The following is a 14,459-nucleotide window of genomic DNA, read 5'->3' on the forward strand; positions in this document are numbered from 1 at the left end:
TTCTGTTGACAGATGCTCCGCCCACCTCTGATCCTGGTTCTGTCAGAGGGTTTTTCCTGTTAAAGGGAGTTTTTCTCCCTTAAAGAGGAGTTTTTTTTCCCCTCCTAGCTTATGTGGGAATTGTTGAATTGTTGGGTTTCTCTGTATAATATTGTAAAGTCTTGCTGTAAGGACTTTAATGTGTTAAGTGCCATGAAATAACCTGTGTTGTGAATGTATCTGTGAATATAAAATACAAATAAATATTATAGTGGTATAGTGGTAGTATATTCACTTTCAAGCGCACTCTCTGTCCTCACTGACTGAAAGAACAATATCCTTGATCATGTTCCTTCCGCCCATGAAAAGCTCCAGTGTCCGTTTCCTGTAAGTATTAATAAAATATAAACTCTGACTGTAATCAGGATTATGTATCCCAGTGCATCTGTCTTAATATTACCCTACAAACGTTATCAAACTGCATAATGTTGCCTTGGGGCGATAAGTGAAAAAAAATGCAGGTCCCACTCTGCTGGAAAAGGTTTCCTCCTCAGTCGGCACAGGAACAGGAACACTACCACTGTCCTGACGTACCAAAGCAACATTTTAAAGAACTCTTCTGTTTTCTAATCTGACTGTTTACAGAGATTTTGGTAATAAAAATCTGCAGGAATAATAAAGGGAGACGTGAGCCCCCCACAACCTCCCAATGCCTATATTGATTATGTCCTTGGTGTCATTATTAAATATATTTATATAAAAAGTGTATAAACTTGATAAAACAAAAGGTGTTCTTCAAGACTCCAGAAGTATATGAGAACCCTTCATGATGACGGGAGGGAACGATCCTCCGAGACACACCTGCTGTGGGTCCATCTGTCCTCTGCTTCTGATTCACTGCCCAGTTGTCCTAAATTTTGCATACGGTTTATACATATGGTTTTTAATTCATTCAACTGAACAGTTCCTGTTTCATTCGTTTGATTTTCTAAATCTGTTTTTCCAATCAAGGCAATCTTTGTGGACATAAGCTAGTAATACACCTCTGAGTTAATACACGTCGGAGTTATTATTTTATCAGCTTCCACTCCTGTTTGATAAACTACATAAACAGAATAATCCACATTATTAGGGCCCGAGCACCGATAGTGCGAAAACCCTATTATTATTCAAATTGTACTTGATAGGTCTTCTGAGATATTTCAGGTTTAAATGGTTTCAGATTATTATGTCTTTTCAGCTTGGGCGTTGAACTTCATAAAGATAGAATTGGAATTGTAGATATTTTACAGAACTGTCAGAGATTCTGCTGAATGAGTCCCTAATGTCTTATTGGAAGAATAGGTCATTTAAGGAAAACCATGCCAATGGTGTTGAGTAGGAACAGTATTCTGTTTACATTTCCGGCAGCAGTGAAAAAGAAGGACAGACACTGGCGGTGTTATTCAGCCAGACAAAGAAAAAAAACACCACTTAATTCAAAGTCGATGAAGAGAAAACCTGAGAAAAAGAGGCACAGATTAGTCTCTCAGAGGAAGCATGCTTGAAAGGAAACCGGTGAGTCAAATGCAGCGTGCACATTTACACCAGCCTCTGAAGATGAAGAGCTCTCCATGCTGAGAGGGGTCAATGAGGACTGCTGCAGATCTTGCTCTTCTCCTTTTCGGACAAGTTCTTCTAATTAGCCACCGTCACTATTGCCGAGAGGATAGTATGTAAAATCACAGGTGTATGCAGTGTTCTGCCGCAGCCTCCTCAGACACCGCAGTTTGAAAATAACGTAGGTGAGTGGTGCCTTCCTTTCTGCTACATAGCCGCCATTGCGACAGTTGAGGGTGAGAAGTGTCCATCGTTTAATACTCAGTTTGTGGGCTGGTGTGTGTACACAATCCTGGTACTTCATGTTTCCATACTTGACAGTGTAAATGCACGTATGCACTCAAAATAGTACATAAGTATGTAATTTGATGCACTGCACCATTGTCCTAAAACATGTGTTTTATATGTGACTTCCCGAATCACTGCAGCATCAACATAAAACTGCCTGAGTGTGTGTTTTCTGCGGCCATCACCTTTAATTTAAGGTTCTGTCTTCATTACATGGCCGTTTAAGGAGGTGAGCTACAGTAGATCAATTCTGTCATGAACTGGAGGTCACCTCAGCTCGACTTAACAGTTTACTATCAGCTCTTGTTTTGCATGCTGTGGCGTCCACATTACCGTCACTTTAAATTGCTCAAGAATCTGACCTATAGACATCTAAAACTGACTTCTCTGCAGCCAGCAATATAAATGGGAAAACACGGTATTTAAAAAAAAAAACACAAAATATGGAAGAAGCTGTATTTCAGATCATTACTGGACTTGAACAGCATCTGTCAATAACAGAAATTGTGGTTTTCATCTCCTGACATAACTGCGCATCAGTCGGCTATTAAAAGCCAAAACTGCACATTTGGTTGAGTGAAGACCAGAATCAGACTTTTAGAAACCTTGCCTTACCGAAAATATTATTTCATTAAAATGTGTGATTTTAGAGAAAAAACAGAAAAAGGTTGAGGTGAAAACCCAACTGCAGTGACTGCACCCCATTAGCTGGTTAGATAGTGTATGTTTTGTGAAACACATTTTCAGCACTCTTTTCTGTTTTAATTAAACTTAAACATTTATTTGAACTAAGTTTATAACACGGAAATATGACAAAAAATTGAATCTTAAATCGGTAAAATAACAAAAGTAGTGATTCTATGAGCTAGCAAGCTAAAGGCTACCTATAAGATTTTAATGCATTTCATCTGTGATTAAGTTTTAAAACCAGCTCTTAGGTGAACCAAAGAAGAGATAAGAACACATTTTTTTGTTTGTACATACTGTGGGTTACTGCACTTTCAATGTGTCTACTTCAAATATATATTAGACAAAATATGAAGGTTTTTAGATTTGAGTATCTGGAAAAAAAAGGCATTAAATTACATTTGTCCAGTATGCTATGCATTTTAACTTAGATCCTTCAAATATTTTTTCCCCTCAACTTCACAGCTCTCTCTCTTTCCCTTTGTATGGCAGTATTACATTACATTTCATTTAGCTGACGCTTTTTTCCAAAATGACTTACAATAAGTTAATTTCAACCATGAGGGTACAAAACCAGAACAACAGGAATCAAGAAAATACAATTTCTTCAAGAAAGCCAAACTACAAAGTTCTATCAGTAAGTGCCATTTTAAGTGCTACTAAAGTTCTACTATTCAAGGTAAAGTCAGAAGAGGTGTGTTTTTAGTTTGCAGTGGAAGATGTCCGTTGTCCTGATGTCGGTGGGGAGCTCATTCTACCATTTAGGAGCCAGGACAGCAAACAGTTGTGATTTTGTAGAGTATTTAGCTCAGTGAGGAGCAACAAGCCGATTGGTAGAAGCAGAGCGGAGGGAGCGGGCTGGGATGTAAAGCTGGACCATGTCCTGGACGTAGACTGGACCCGGTCGGTTCGCAGCACGGCACGCAAGTACCAATGTTTGGAAATGGATGCGGGCGGCTACTGGTAACCAGTGAAGGGAGCGGAGGAGCGGAGTAGTGGGAGTGTATTTCAGGAGGTTAAAGACCAGTCGAGCTGCGGCATTCTGGACGAGCTGCAGAGGTCGGATGGCGCCAACAGGTAGACCTGCCAGGAGGGAGTTACGGTAGTCCAGACGTGAGATGACCAGAACCTGGACCAGAACCTGGACCAGAACCTGCGCCGCCTTCTGAGTGAGAAGAGGACGTATTCTCCTGATGTTGTGCAGCATGTATCTACAGGAACGTGTTGTTGCAGCGATGTTGGCAGTAAGAGAGAGTTGACTGTTGAGTGTCTCCGAGGTTCTTATCAGTCAGGGTCGGGATAACAGAGTTGTTGAAGGTAGTAGTCAGGTTGAGGGTGGGAGAGTCTTTCTCTGGAAGGAAGAGCAGGTCGGTCTTGTGGAGGTTGATTTCCAGGTGGTGTGAGGACATCCACTGAGAGATGTCAGTCAGACAGACAGAGATTCATGCTGCTACCTGTGTTTCAGATCGGGGAAAAGAGAGGATCAGTTGGGTGTCATCAGCATAGCTGTGGTAGGAAAAGACATGTGAGTGAATGACAGAGCAGAGAGAGTTGGTGTACAGAGAGAAGAGGAGGGGACCCAGGACAGAGCCTTGAGGGACACCAGTAGTGAGAGGACAAGGTTCAGACACAGATCCTCTCCAAGTTCCCCGGTAGGTGAGGTCGTTGGGGTAGGATGAGAACAGGGAGAGAGCAGAACCTGAGACACCGAGGTCCTGAAGGAGGGAAGAAGGATCTGGTGGTTCACTGTGTCAAATGCAGCAGAAGGTCTAGAAGGATCAGGACAGAGGACAGAGAGGAGGGAGGGAGGAGGGAGAGGCTGCTCTAGCAGTGTGAAGCTGCTCAGAGGCAGAAGGAGGACCGTCTCTGTTGAGTGGTCTGTTGAAACCAGACTGGTGGTCAAGAAGGTTATTATGGTGGAGAGTATAAATAGTGTGGTCAGTCTCAAAGCAACCCAATCCCCCCACACCCACAGCCCGGTTCTCTCACCAGCCTCCAACACATACATCATTGCCATACACAATGGGAACAGGATGAGCAAGTAATTGAACATTACCATCCATTCATATCAGTAGATTTCTCATGCAGAGTTGATGGAGAAGGTTAGACAACAGAGAGTGGTCAAACTGTATGACACTACAAATTCAATCACTTGGATCCAGCAGAGCCGCTGTGCTATGCGATGTATAAGTTAAGATAAAAAACCTTGTGATGATATCGCCTGAGCATTGATATGAATGTAACAGAGTCATCATCATTACCCAGGCAGGCAGAAGAGTGCAGAGCTGGCTAAGGACACCTTTGATCTCGCATGTCTCTCAATCGAATCCTGCTGTAAAGTGAGCATTGTGCCAAACATTTTGGAGAACAGCGAGTGAAAACAGTGGTGGTTGGTGTCCAGCCTGCTGACAGCTGAACTCAGTGAAGACTGCCAGCAATTTCTTTATTGCAAAAGGTTTTGCTCCAATCACAACAGCACCAGCCTCCTCACACACACTGACTGGAAAATTGGCTGATGCACAGACGCTTTTCCAGGCTCTGGCAGAGGAGTCTGGACCTGGTGAATGTCTGATAAGGCTGATTTAAATGAGACTGCATTCTCTTTTGTTTTGATTACAGGAATTATAAATATCAACAGTGACCCCACTTGTGATGCAGCCCAAAATTAATATATTGCAGCAATCAAAACAATGCAGGCGGTCTAGTTTCAGCATGACTCAATGATGCCCTCAAGTGGCTTGAGCGAGCCAGCTGCAGCCGACGCAATGAGAATACCATCTCTCACAGATACTAATGTTTGTGCCTTTGTGTTAAGCTTTGAATTAAGTTTACAGCCATTCAAAATGCACAGTTGAGAACATTCATTATCACCATCTGCCTGTCTGTTTCCTCCTCTGTGCCAGATGGAGAATGTGATATAACATGCATGGCTGTTGATGACAAGCAAAATCAGTGAATATTCTTGTTCTAGTAGAGCAGCTTGAAAGCCTCGCCATTAGTTTAGCAGAGAGAACATATGAAAGCTGAAAAATATGTCGACCATAAAGTGCTCCTTTCTGCTTTCACTGATAAAAGAAAGCACATCCACTTTTGTTGTCATGAAATCTTGAAACACTACACATCCTTTAAAACTGGACTTCCTTTTAAATGTCAGATATGGGTTGCATTCCTGCTGTACACCAATGGCCCCCATTACCCACCAGACAACTTGGCTGCCTTTGTGTCTTTGACATCAAAATAATTGCATGCTTTATTCTGCGGATAATTCACTGTTGCTGCACAGCCGTAATTATGGGTTTATTCAGTAGGACAGACACACGTGGGAACATAAGTTTGTTACATATTGTTTTGTTTGTTCTCTATTTTTTCTCTTTCGCTGAAGCTGATTCATGTGTGTGGTTCATGGATAACCCCCATGCCCCCACCCCTCTATCCACCTCTGATGGCTTTTGTTTGCTTTGAAGCACACAGTTGACCTGGATGCCACACATTTAATACCTATTTCTTGCCTGCTGCATCAACTGGCTAATAAACTGTTAAACATTAATTACAAGCAGTTTGACCAAAGTCAACTTACTTAACTTAACTAATATAGCTGTGTCAAAATGTTCTTTACAGCAACTCCACCACTTTAATGACAGTGAGCACACAAAATAGCACATTTGAATGAACGTTTTAACAGAAATTGCATACTTGTGAGTATAACTATGATCGGTGACAACTCATACAATGATGAAAACTGCACACTACAGTAAAATCTATCATATAATTACCTTTCAACACTTTCAAAAATAACTGGAGGGTAATTTGTGTTCTGCATCGTCCTTTTGTTGACAAGCGTCTGACCTTTATGCACAGAGAGAGCAGAGCTAAATTACATGTACTGAAAATATACTGTAAGCACTACTGCAGAAGAGCAGCTCTCCACTGGCCTGAACTGGATTGTTCAGTTTGATTTCTTGATGTGTTACACCGGGAGCTTGTTTGTTAACAGTTCAAGTTCATAAAAGTAAACTGCAGAAATTTAAAGATGAGAAAAACACTATTAATTAAAATGAATTTATTTATTTAGAAATACATAAAGTACAGGTTTTCATAATTCACAAAAAAAATCATTGTATTAATTGATAAAACAAATAACAAACAAAGCAAAAAATATATTTGAGTAAATACTGATATTCAGTAACCTTACCTCTTACTAAATTTATGCAATTGAAGTGAGAAAATCACTGGCCTAGACTCCATAGCTGTCACTAAAGACGTATCTCTGTCTCGATACTAAACATACTGTTTACTTTCTAAATATATACTTCTCACAAATGTTGTAATGTTGACAAAATGGTGTTCTCCTGCTATTTTGCACAGCCACTTGCATGCTTTCCTTTAACACTTTGCATTTGCCTTCTAAAGAAACACACGGGACCATACTCAGCGACAGAAAGAAAGTCTGCAGCAGCTACAGACGCCCAGCTGATGAAAACTGAAAAATCCAGATACAATGACACTTACAGCCAGAACAATTTGTCCTGTAATTCTAAAAGAGGCTTTTTTTCCTGTTTGTCTTCAGACTGCAGAGAGCCTTGACTGGTGTCCAGTCACTCTGGTTACAAAACTCTTTGAAATCCCCCTTCCCCTACCATTGTTATCACATTGACCCAGTCCATAGGAGGTCTAGTAATGACTAAATGGTGCAGTCTCCTTCAACTCATGGTACCCTTGGTGGTTTGGCTCTGTAAAAAGACAGAGAGGGTAGTTAGGGCTAGAAAGTACCACAAATCTATCTCTTCTACAATAGCCAGTGCTTTAAAAAGACTCTTTTAGAAAAAAATTGTTGCTTCAATTTTGTTTCATACAGAAAGAAGAAAAGCAATACAGTTATAAACAATAGAGACAAACTTTTTATTTAAAAAAAAAATTGGAATTACTGCCTAGAGTTGCAAATGTTTCTCAAAGTACTTTGTTTTAAGTCCTCTTGGATATGACCTTATTCTATATTCAGTGAGCACTGCTAATGACACCCTATCCAATATAAAAGCACTTGCTATTCATTTCAGAACCTGCATTTGTTGTCTGGAGGTCACTTAATAATTTTCTGTACATCCCAAATGATGTAGACGAAAATAGCCATTAACAGAATGCGTTTGAGTGTATAGATGAGTGTTACGGTACCCAGGCTCATATTCTCTTCCACAAGAGGCCTTTTCTCATTGCAGTTTACCACTCGTCCCTGCGCCGCTCCCAGAATAGTCATAATATCCACTAAGTTGAGTTTCCCTTCCTCCTTGGCCTCCTCTACTGCCTCTGAAAGCTCCATGGCAGCCTCTTCACGCTCCTCCATCTCCTCTTGGGTCAGCATTGCATTCAGGCCCTGTCCTGCAGTGGTGTTACCCACTTGTGGCGGCGCCAGTGAGCACAAAGCCCTCACCTGCCCATAGGACTTCAGGTGAGCTACGTTGGCACGCAAGAAGAGCAAGAGGACATTGAGATCATTCAGTGGGCAGCCGAGCCTTTGGCGGTTGAGGAGATCCAGAGCTGGGAGGACATCGTAGACAGAGATGAAGGTGGTGTCCCAAACGAAGAGTCGAATGAGGCTGAACAGGACGATGGGTGCCAACAGGACGTAGATAGCACCGTTGGCTACACTTATAACCTGAAAGACCAATTGACCAATCATTTTACACTGAACAAGTTCAGGAACCCAGTTCTGATCGCGCAGCATGCCTGTCCGGACAAAGCAGCTGAACTCATCCTGCAGGAAGGCAGAGAGGTGGAAGTAGGCCAGGTAGAGGCAGGCAGCAGTCATGAAGGTCAGGAGGAGGAAGCCCCGCAGGAAAAGCATGCTAACAAGGAAGTAGGAATTTTGTTTGCACTGCATGTATCTCTCCAGAAGGGGGTACTCAAAGTATCGCTTTTTCTTGGCCCTGCAATTGGACAAGGAGAAGAAACTCAGCTCCATGTTCATGTTCATACAGCTACACACATTTCCTGCTGGGCACCTCCCAACATAACCGCCGTCTTCTACTTTTAGCTACAAGGAGGTTCCCACCGCAACACTGAGACTGTTGGAGGTTAAGAGCCTTGCTCAATGGTATATCAGTGGGGGGTGCAGAGGGAGAGGAAAATGCTGCTCTTCACTTTTCCAAACCACATTTTCCCATTTTATCAAAAGATTCCAACTGACAGCATAACATCACTTCTGTAACCGTTGGGAAATATTTCTCTCTGGCAGATTATCTTTATATGCTGCTGCAATGACCCAATTTCACTACAGAAATGATTAAAGATTCATTCAGCATGGTGTATTTCAGTCTGGGGGCAAAAAAACTTATAAAATCAAGTTACTCGACACATAAACATGGATATGGAAGCATATTATCAGCAAAGAGCAATGAATGCTTGTCCTACAAGCCAAAAGTTGTACAGGTCTCTTACCTCTGCAGCTCAGCCTGAAATGTGAGTGGGTTCTTGGTGTTCTGGCGCATATCCAGAATGTTCTGCGCCAGGCGGATTGAGCGGTTGTATGACTTGTCTAGTTCGTCAATTATGAAGAGCAGGTCCGAACTCAGTGTGGGCATGACAAGCTGCCGCCAGATCAGAGCCGGCAGGTACATGAGGACGGCCATGACCAGAAGAGAGTAAGGGAACATCTGGACAGACAATGACAGAAAAATGTGAAAGGAAAGATGGAGATGATGGAAAGGAAGAAAATACTTGAAGGAGGCTGCTGATTCACATAAATGATAGCTTTACAAGCCAGGATTTCAGATCAAGAAGCACAAGTCTTAATTTAGAACCACTCTACTGTTTGTGACTGCGCCTTAAATGTAAGGCGCAGTCACAAACAGTAGAGTGGTTCTAAATTAAGACTTGTGCTGCACTGTGTCAACTGCACTGGGAATTAATATATTTTTCCAAATGGTTTTAGGAAAACAAGTCAGGTACTCCTATTAAAGGGGTACATACATTGGTACGGTCAACTGAAGTTCTGCTAGTTACACTAAGGAGAAAAAGGTTTCAGCAGTTTATCTGTCACTCTAGGTGAGATTAATAAATCAACAGAGCCTGATCAGAATCTTTAAACTTACTTTGTGCACCCAGAGAGAGCGCTCCTCGAAGTTGCCATCATTGTCGAACTCGTGATGCATGAGGGAGTCCCAGCAGTATGTGTCTATATAGCTGGCTTGCTTGATGGTGAAATTGCTGGGAGGGAAACAGCTGATCTGAGGCCCTGCAGAATAAACACAAGTTGATCTGTGACATCATCTGCTAACGGGGAATTGCTTTCTACAAACTCCTTTGATCCTGCTTCATCAATTTGCCTGTAAGCAATCTCCTAGCACTTGATATCCCTCACACACAAACATACACGCTGGAAGTTCTTCGCCAGACACATACATCCGAGCTTCTGCCTGCCCTTTTCCTTTCAGTGGAACAGGTTTCCACTGGAGAAATCATGTGTTTCCAAATGGCAACCTGGCATTTAAAAACTCTGGGTGACTCCATTCCACATTTGTGCTCCTCCGCCTCATGCAGTATTTCGTTCACCTTTAAATTACCACATATAGTCCAACCACTTAAAACCTCGCACCACACCCATGTGTCCTTTCCCAAGGGTGCTCCACCCTGAAATAGAGAGCTTGGGATGGGACACATGGGGTGTGCCCCACCTACTTCAGAGGCTTGCAAAAGAAACATTCTATTTTGTACCCTTCACATCTGCCCAGCTCTCTCTAAGTAGAAACATGCTGCCACTAATTTACTGTCAGGATGTGACTCCTCTTGCCAGTCCACCTCATTACAGCTAACTGTTACATGGACCAATTATCCTGAAGGTGTGAATGTGTGGCTAATTAATCAGCCACATATCAACATTAACATTAATGTGAATGATAGTGACACCTAAAATATACTTATTTCAGCTGAGGTTATGATGGAGTATATTCATTTTAATAGCAATATATATTTGTACAAGTGTACAGCTGGTACTTTTAGATTCACACTGAACTCAAACTAAACATTTGTTGTCTGTGTTGGTTAGTATTTTCATTTTAACATTTATATGTTTGCATATATTTTAGGTCAAAGCAAAATGGGATGAGCACCACGGGTGAAGTAATATCTCTTTCAAAACATACTAAATAATCACTGTAGTTATGCCAATATTATACATGCCAATGTATGTATTTCACCACTATCTAAACATGTACTTGATGTCAGTGGACATATGTACCATATATGTTTCAAAATAAAGCAAAACTGTCTGTTTGAAAATATATATCTTTTTACAGATATAGATATATTCAATACAAACTCGATTAATTGATAGCATAGATGGTGATATTTTTGCTATTAATTTATGTTTCTCTATATTCATTAGATATATTCCCAAAATATGCCTTTTTTCATATGTGTACCATGTGTGAATAATCTATTGTAACAGTTATGTATGTACATACAATAGACAACAATAGATTATTAACACATAAAGTCATCAAATCTGATAAGTGCATAAAAGCCAAGTCACCGTTTATCATTTTATTTTGGAAAACAAAATGCTAATCCTGACATTTTACTCGTTTTGCCTTCTGCAATTCAAAATCCATCCATGTTGCAGTTTAATGCTGTCCAATGTGTCCATGAGTGATGCTGTAGCATTTATGTTTGAGGTAAACATGAACTGCTTTACATAAAACAGGAACGTAGACTTCAATCATTAAAATACGCTTCGGTTTGTAAAACACAAGTCATTAAGCCACCAGTAAAGACAGCTGGATTAATTAAAATAGGAGCATATCTGAGACAGAAGGCTGGAAAACATGGCTGACAGGCAGGTGACAGGTGTCAGGGTTAGGGATAAGGGTAGGGGATAGGTGAATAAGTGGAAAGAATCTCCTTACTGCTGTCCCACTTCCTGTCGATGACTACATGATTAGGGTCAGGGTGGGGGAGGGCTAATGGTTTAAGATTTCATTAAGATTTAGGAACAATTATGATTAAATAAAAGTTGACTTTTAGTTTGAAACTGACAACATCAGTCCTCAGTGCTAAAGTCCAGTGTTTTGCCAACACATCCATCGACCCCGACTTCTTCCCTACACTAACTGTGTTGGTCTATTGCACTTCATCCTTTGCTCCTATTATAACTAAAAGGTGTTGCCACACATAAAACATAATGTGTCGTTATACTCTGCTTGTATAAATGACCTATGAAGTTGTTGTTTTTTTATGGTAAGAAAGTCTCTTAACTTCAAAAAGTCACCTTTTCTGTCCCCAAAGTTGTCACTTTAAAAACCCAAGAGGTCCCACTGCAGAGCTGTTCACAGACTCTCACTGTGATAAATAGCCTTCCTCTTTTATGCACATTACTAAATGAGCCAAGAGAAAACAGCACTGAGCGATCTCTTCCAGGTGTTTAATATTACATTTTACTGTGTACTTTGAGGATGCAGCTACACAATCACAGTGATACTTGTGAAATTAGTGCTCAGGTTTAAGTTACAGTGAGTTGTGTAGATATAATATTAACCGACAGCATCTCATGCTCTCATGCAGCTTACTGGGGGAATCCATTTTTTTCTGGTTTGCTTGTGAGAGCATGTGTGAGCAAGGGTTGCCAAATCACCCTAAATAAAAAACGACAGCACATGCCTTCTCATGAAATCTTGTAAACCCCCCACCCCACCCCTTCAGCTCCCCACCTGCACAAGCCATTTGGCAAAGTGAGGGAGTCAAAATGTCTGCCACTGCTCATATCTCCTCCTCCCAATCCCCAATTAACTTTGGCAGATCATCCCCACATTTGTTCCTTGTACAAGAATTCTTGGCTGAGAGTCCAGGTGCAAGTAAACCAGACTCCAGACAGCAGCGCAATCAAGCACTGTTGTGAAACTGACAACCCAGCAGATAAGCAGCCAAGCTCCATCAGTTGAGCTGCGTACCCCACCACCACATCATGTCCTACATGCCCCCTCCGGCTCATCAACACATCCTCTCATTTGACTCAAATAGAGGGGAGCTGCCACAGAAAGAACTTCGTCTTGTAATTACAGCATGCCAGTGTCTGTAAACGCTGCACTCAATCATCCCCCGTGGCAATTAGCATCAGGAGCATCAGGCTGATTGCAGACCAGTGCTGGAGAGTCAACGTTTTGTTCAAAGTCAGGGTAGTCAGTCTCCTCAGCAATGGACGTGCTGTGGACTTGCCATGTATATTTTGGTTGCTAGCTGTGAGAAAGACCAGCGATACACAGATTGTGGGCTTGTTTCATCAAAATCGCGCTTTTCCCTCCGACAGTAGAGGAAGAAGCAGGAGAGTCAATAAACCGCTGGACTGGGTTTCAAGCCCTTTGTTATGTTGTGTTTTCAGTAATTTTGTTTTGTCATTTCATGTGCTGAGGAAGTCTTAATGGCATCAGCTGATAATTTGTTACTTTTGTGATAGAAGTTATTTAAGTGTTCTGTCTCTTAGAAAGGGCCGTGTAATTATCTCTAAACAGGCATTGTTAGGGAGGTCATGTATCTGAGCATAGAGATAAAAGCCTGCTGTGAAACTTGCTTGTCATGGTTTTTACTTAGTTCTGAAATAAAACACATTCAAGTTAACAGCTGAGCTTCCTGTTTCACCTTGCAGCAGAACTTTGCTTCCTCACTACATGAAAAATGTTATTTTTGTAGAGAACTCAGAGTTAACTTTGAATTAGGTTCCATGAGCCCCAGGAATAATAATTGTGTTTATTTTAGTATGTATGATATTCCTCCCTGTCATGAGTTCAACTAAATGCAGTTTAGTAAATAAATAATAAGCAATTCAAGGACAAACAGCACATGATTACTATACAGAGGAGACTAATGTTGCTGAAACAAAGCCCACGCACAAGCCGGCCATGGGAGAAAAAAAGTGCACTCATGAATATAGGGGTATAATTAAGGGCAAAAAAAAAAATGGAATACAAAAAACAAATGTCCTGACAGAGTTTAAAAAAGCATTTTAAAAGAGCCTTGCTCACCCAGGGAGATCTCGCGGGCGAAGGCCATGCACACCAGCATCAAAGGAAGGCCGACAGACACAAACTTGATGACCTTGTCCAGAGGAAGCTCCAGTTCCAGGTGATTGATCCGGTGTGTCCCAGAGCTGTCCTGCAGCAGGGCATCAGATAGCATGGCCTTGGCTGCTGCCTGGGCGATGGACATTTTGAACACCTACCAAGTGATAACAAAAAGGGTGATTTAAAAAAAAAAAAATTTTTTTTTTACACCTTCAAGGGGGACAGGGAGATAGCGTGGCTTTAAGTAAAAATTAGACGCATGACCTTTGTCACATGTCACCACTTGCCTTTATCTTATCTTCCCTTTCATTCTTCACTATACAGAATGTGATATAAAATAGGCAGATACATTTACAGTCATGGATTACTCTTTCAATTAGGAGAACATTCAATCAAAAATGCAATTAAGATTATTCCAAGAAACTGTCTTACATATGATGAAAGCTGTAATCACCTTACCTTAAGTCTTCCAGCTTTCTGTGCTGATACTATTAGTAAAATATGTTTGCAGAGCCAACAAAAATCCTTCTAAAGGCCTGGACAGTATTGGAAAGCTCCTTAAGTATTCAGGGAGGGCCTTGGTAAATGAGAGGTTGGAGCTGGGTTGGAGCTGGGTTGGACCGGGCTGAGTCGGGTCTGGCTCTAATTACAGAGAGGACATCTGGGAGCGTGTAGGCGCCCAGATGGCACTGACTGCAGCAGACCTCCAGTACTCAACTGTGGGCCTTGCTGCGGTGTGTATGTGTGTGTGTGTGTGTGTGTGTGTGTGTGTGTGTGTGTGTGTGTGTGTGTGTGTGTGTGTGTGTGTGTGTGTGTGTGTGTGTGTGTGTGTGTGTGTGTGTGTGTGTGTGTGTGTGTGTG

The 14,459-nt window shown here is 41.6% G+C and overlaps 1 protein-coding gene across 2 annotated transcripts; it reads right to left on the bottom strand.

The window, feature by feature from the left end:
* Positions 1-6,598: 6,598 nt before the first annotated feature.
* Positions 6,599-14,231, bottom strand: LOC138629782 (pannexin-3-like). Of its 2 annotated transcripts, XM_069713714.1 has the most exons (6): positions 14,058-14,231; positions 13,560-13,752; positions 9,639-9,781; positions 8,986-9,200; positions 7,723-8,474; positions 6,599-7,283 (listed from the first exon to the last, which is right to left on the bottom strand). In XM_069713714.1, exons 2-6 carry the CDS (start codon positions 13,741-13,743, stop codon positions 7,225-7,227), a joined length of 1,353 nt encoding a protein of 450 aa, XP_069569815.1. In that variant the 5' UTR covers positions 13,744-13,752; positions 14,058-14,231; the 3' UTR covers positions 6,599-7,224. The 2 variants fall into 2 exon arrangements, with proteins under 2 accessions (XP_069569815.1, XP_069569814.1); XM_069713713.1 differs by lacking the exon at positions 6,599-7,283 and having other exon boundaries at positions 7,292-8,474.
* Between the last annotated feature and the right edge of the window lie 228 nt (positions 14,232-14,459).

The sequence above is a fragment of the Brachyistius frenatus genome, unplaced genomic scaffold, assembly GCF_029030835.1.
Source record: "Brachyistius frenatus isolate BFR_SWC_R1_liver_20210118 unplaced genomic scaffold, ASM2903083v1 Contig_121, whole genome shotgun sequence".
Classification (NCBI taxonomy): Eukaryota; Metazoa; Chordata; class Actinopteri; family Embiotocidae; genus Brachyistius; species Brachyistius frenatus.

Coding starts and splice junctions, on each gene's coding strand:
- LOC138629782 (XM_069713713.1), bottom strand. CDS start 13,743: ATGTCCATCGCCCAGGCAGCAGCCAAGGCCATGCTATCTGATGCCCTG. Junction 9,782..13,559: donor CGCCCGCGAGATCTCCCTGG/GTGAGCAAGGCT, acceptor TTTATTCTGCAG/GGCCTCAGATCAGCTGTTTC. Junction 8,475..8,985: donor TTTCAGGCTGAGCTGCAGAG/GTAAGAGACCTG, acceptor GTCCAATTGCAG/GGCCAAGAAAAAGCGATACT.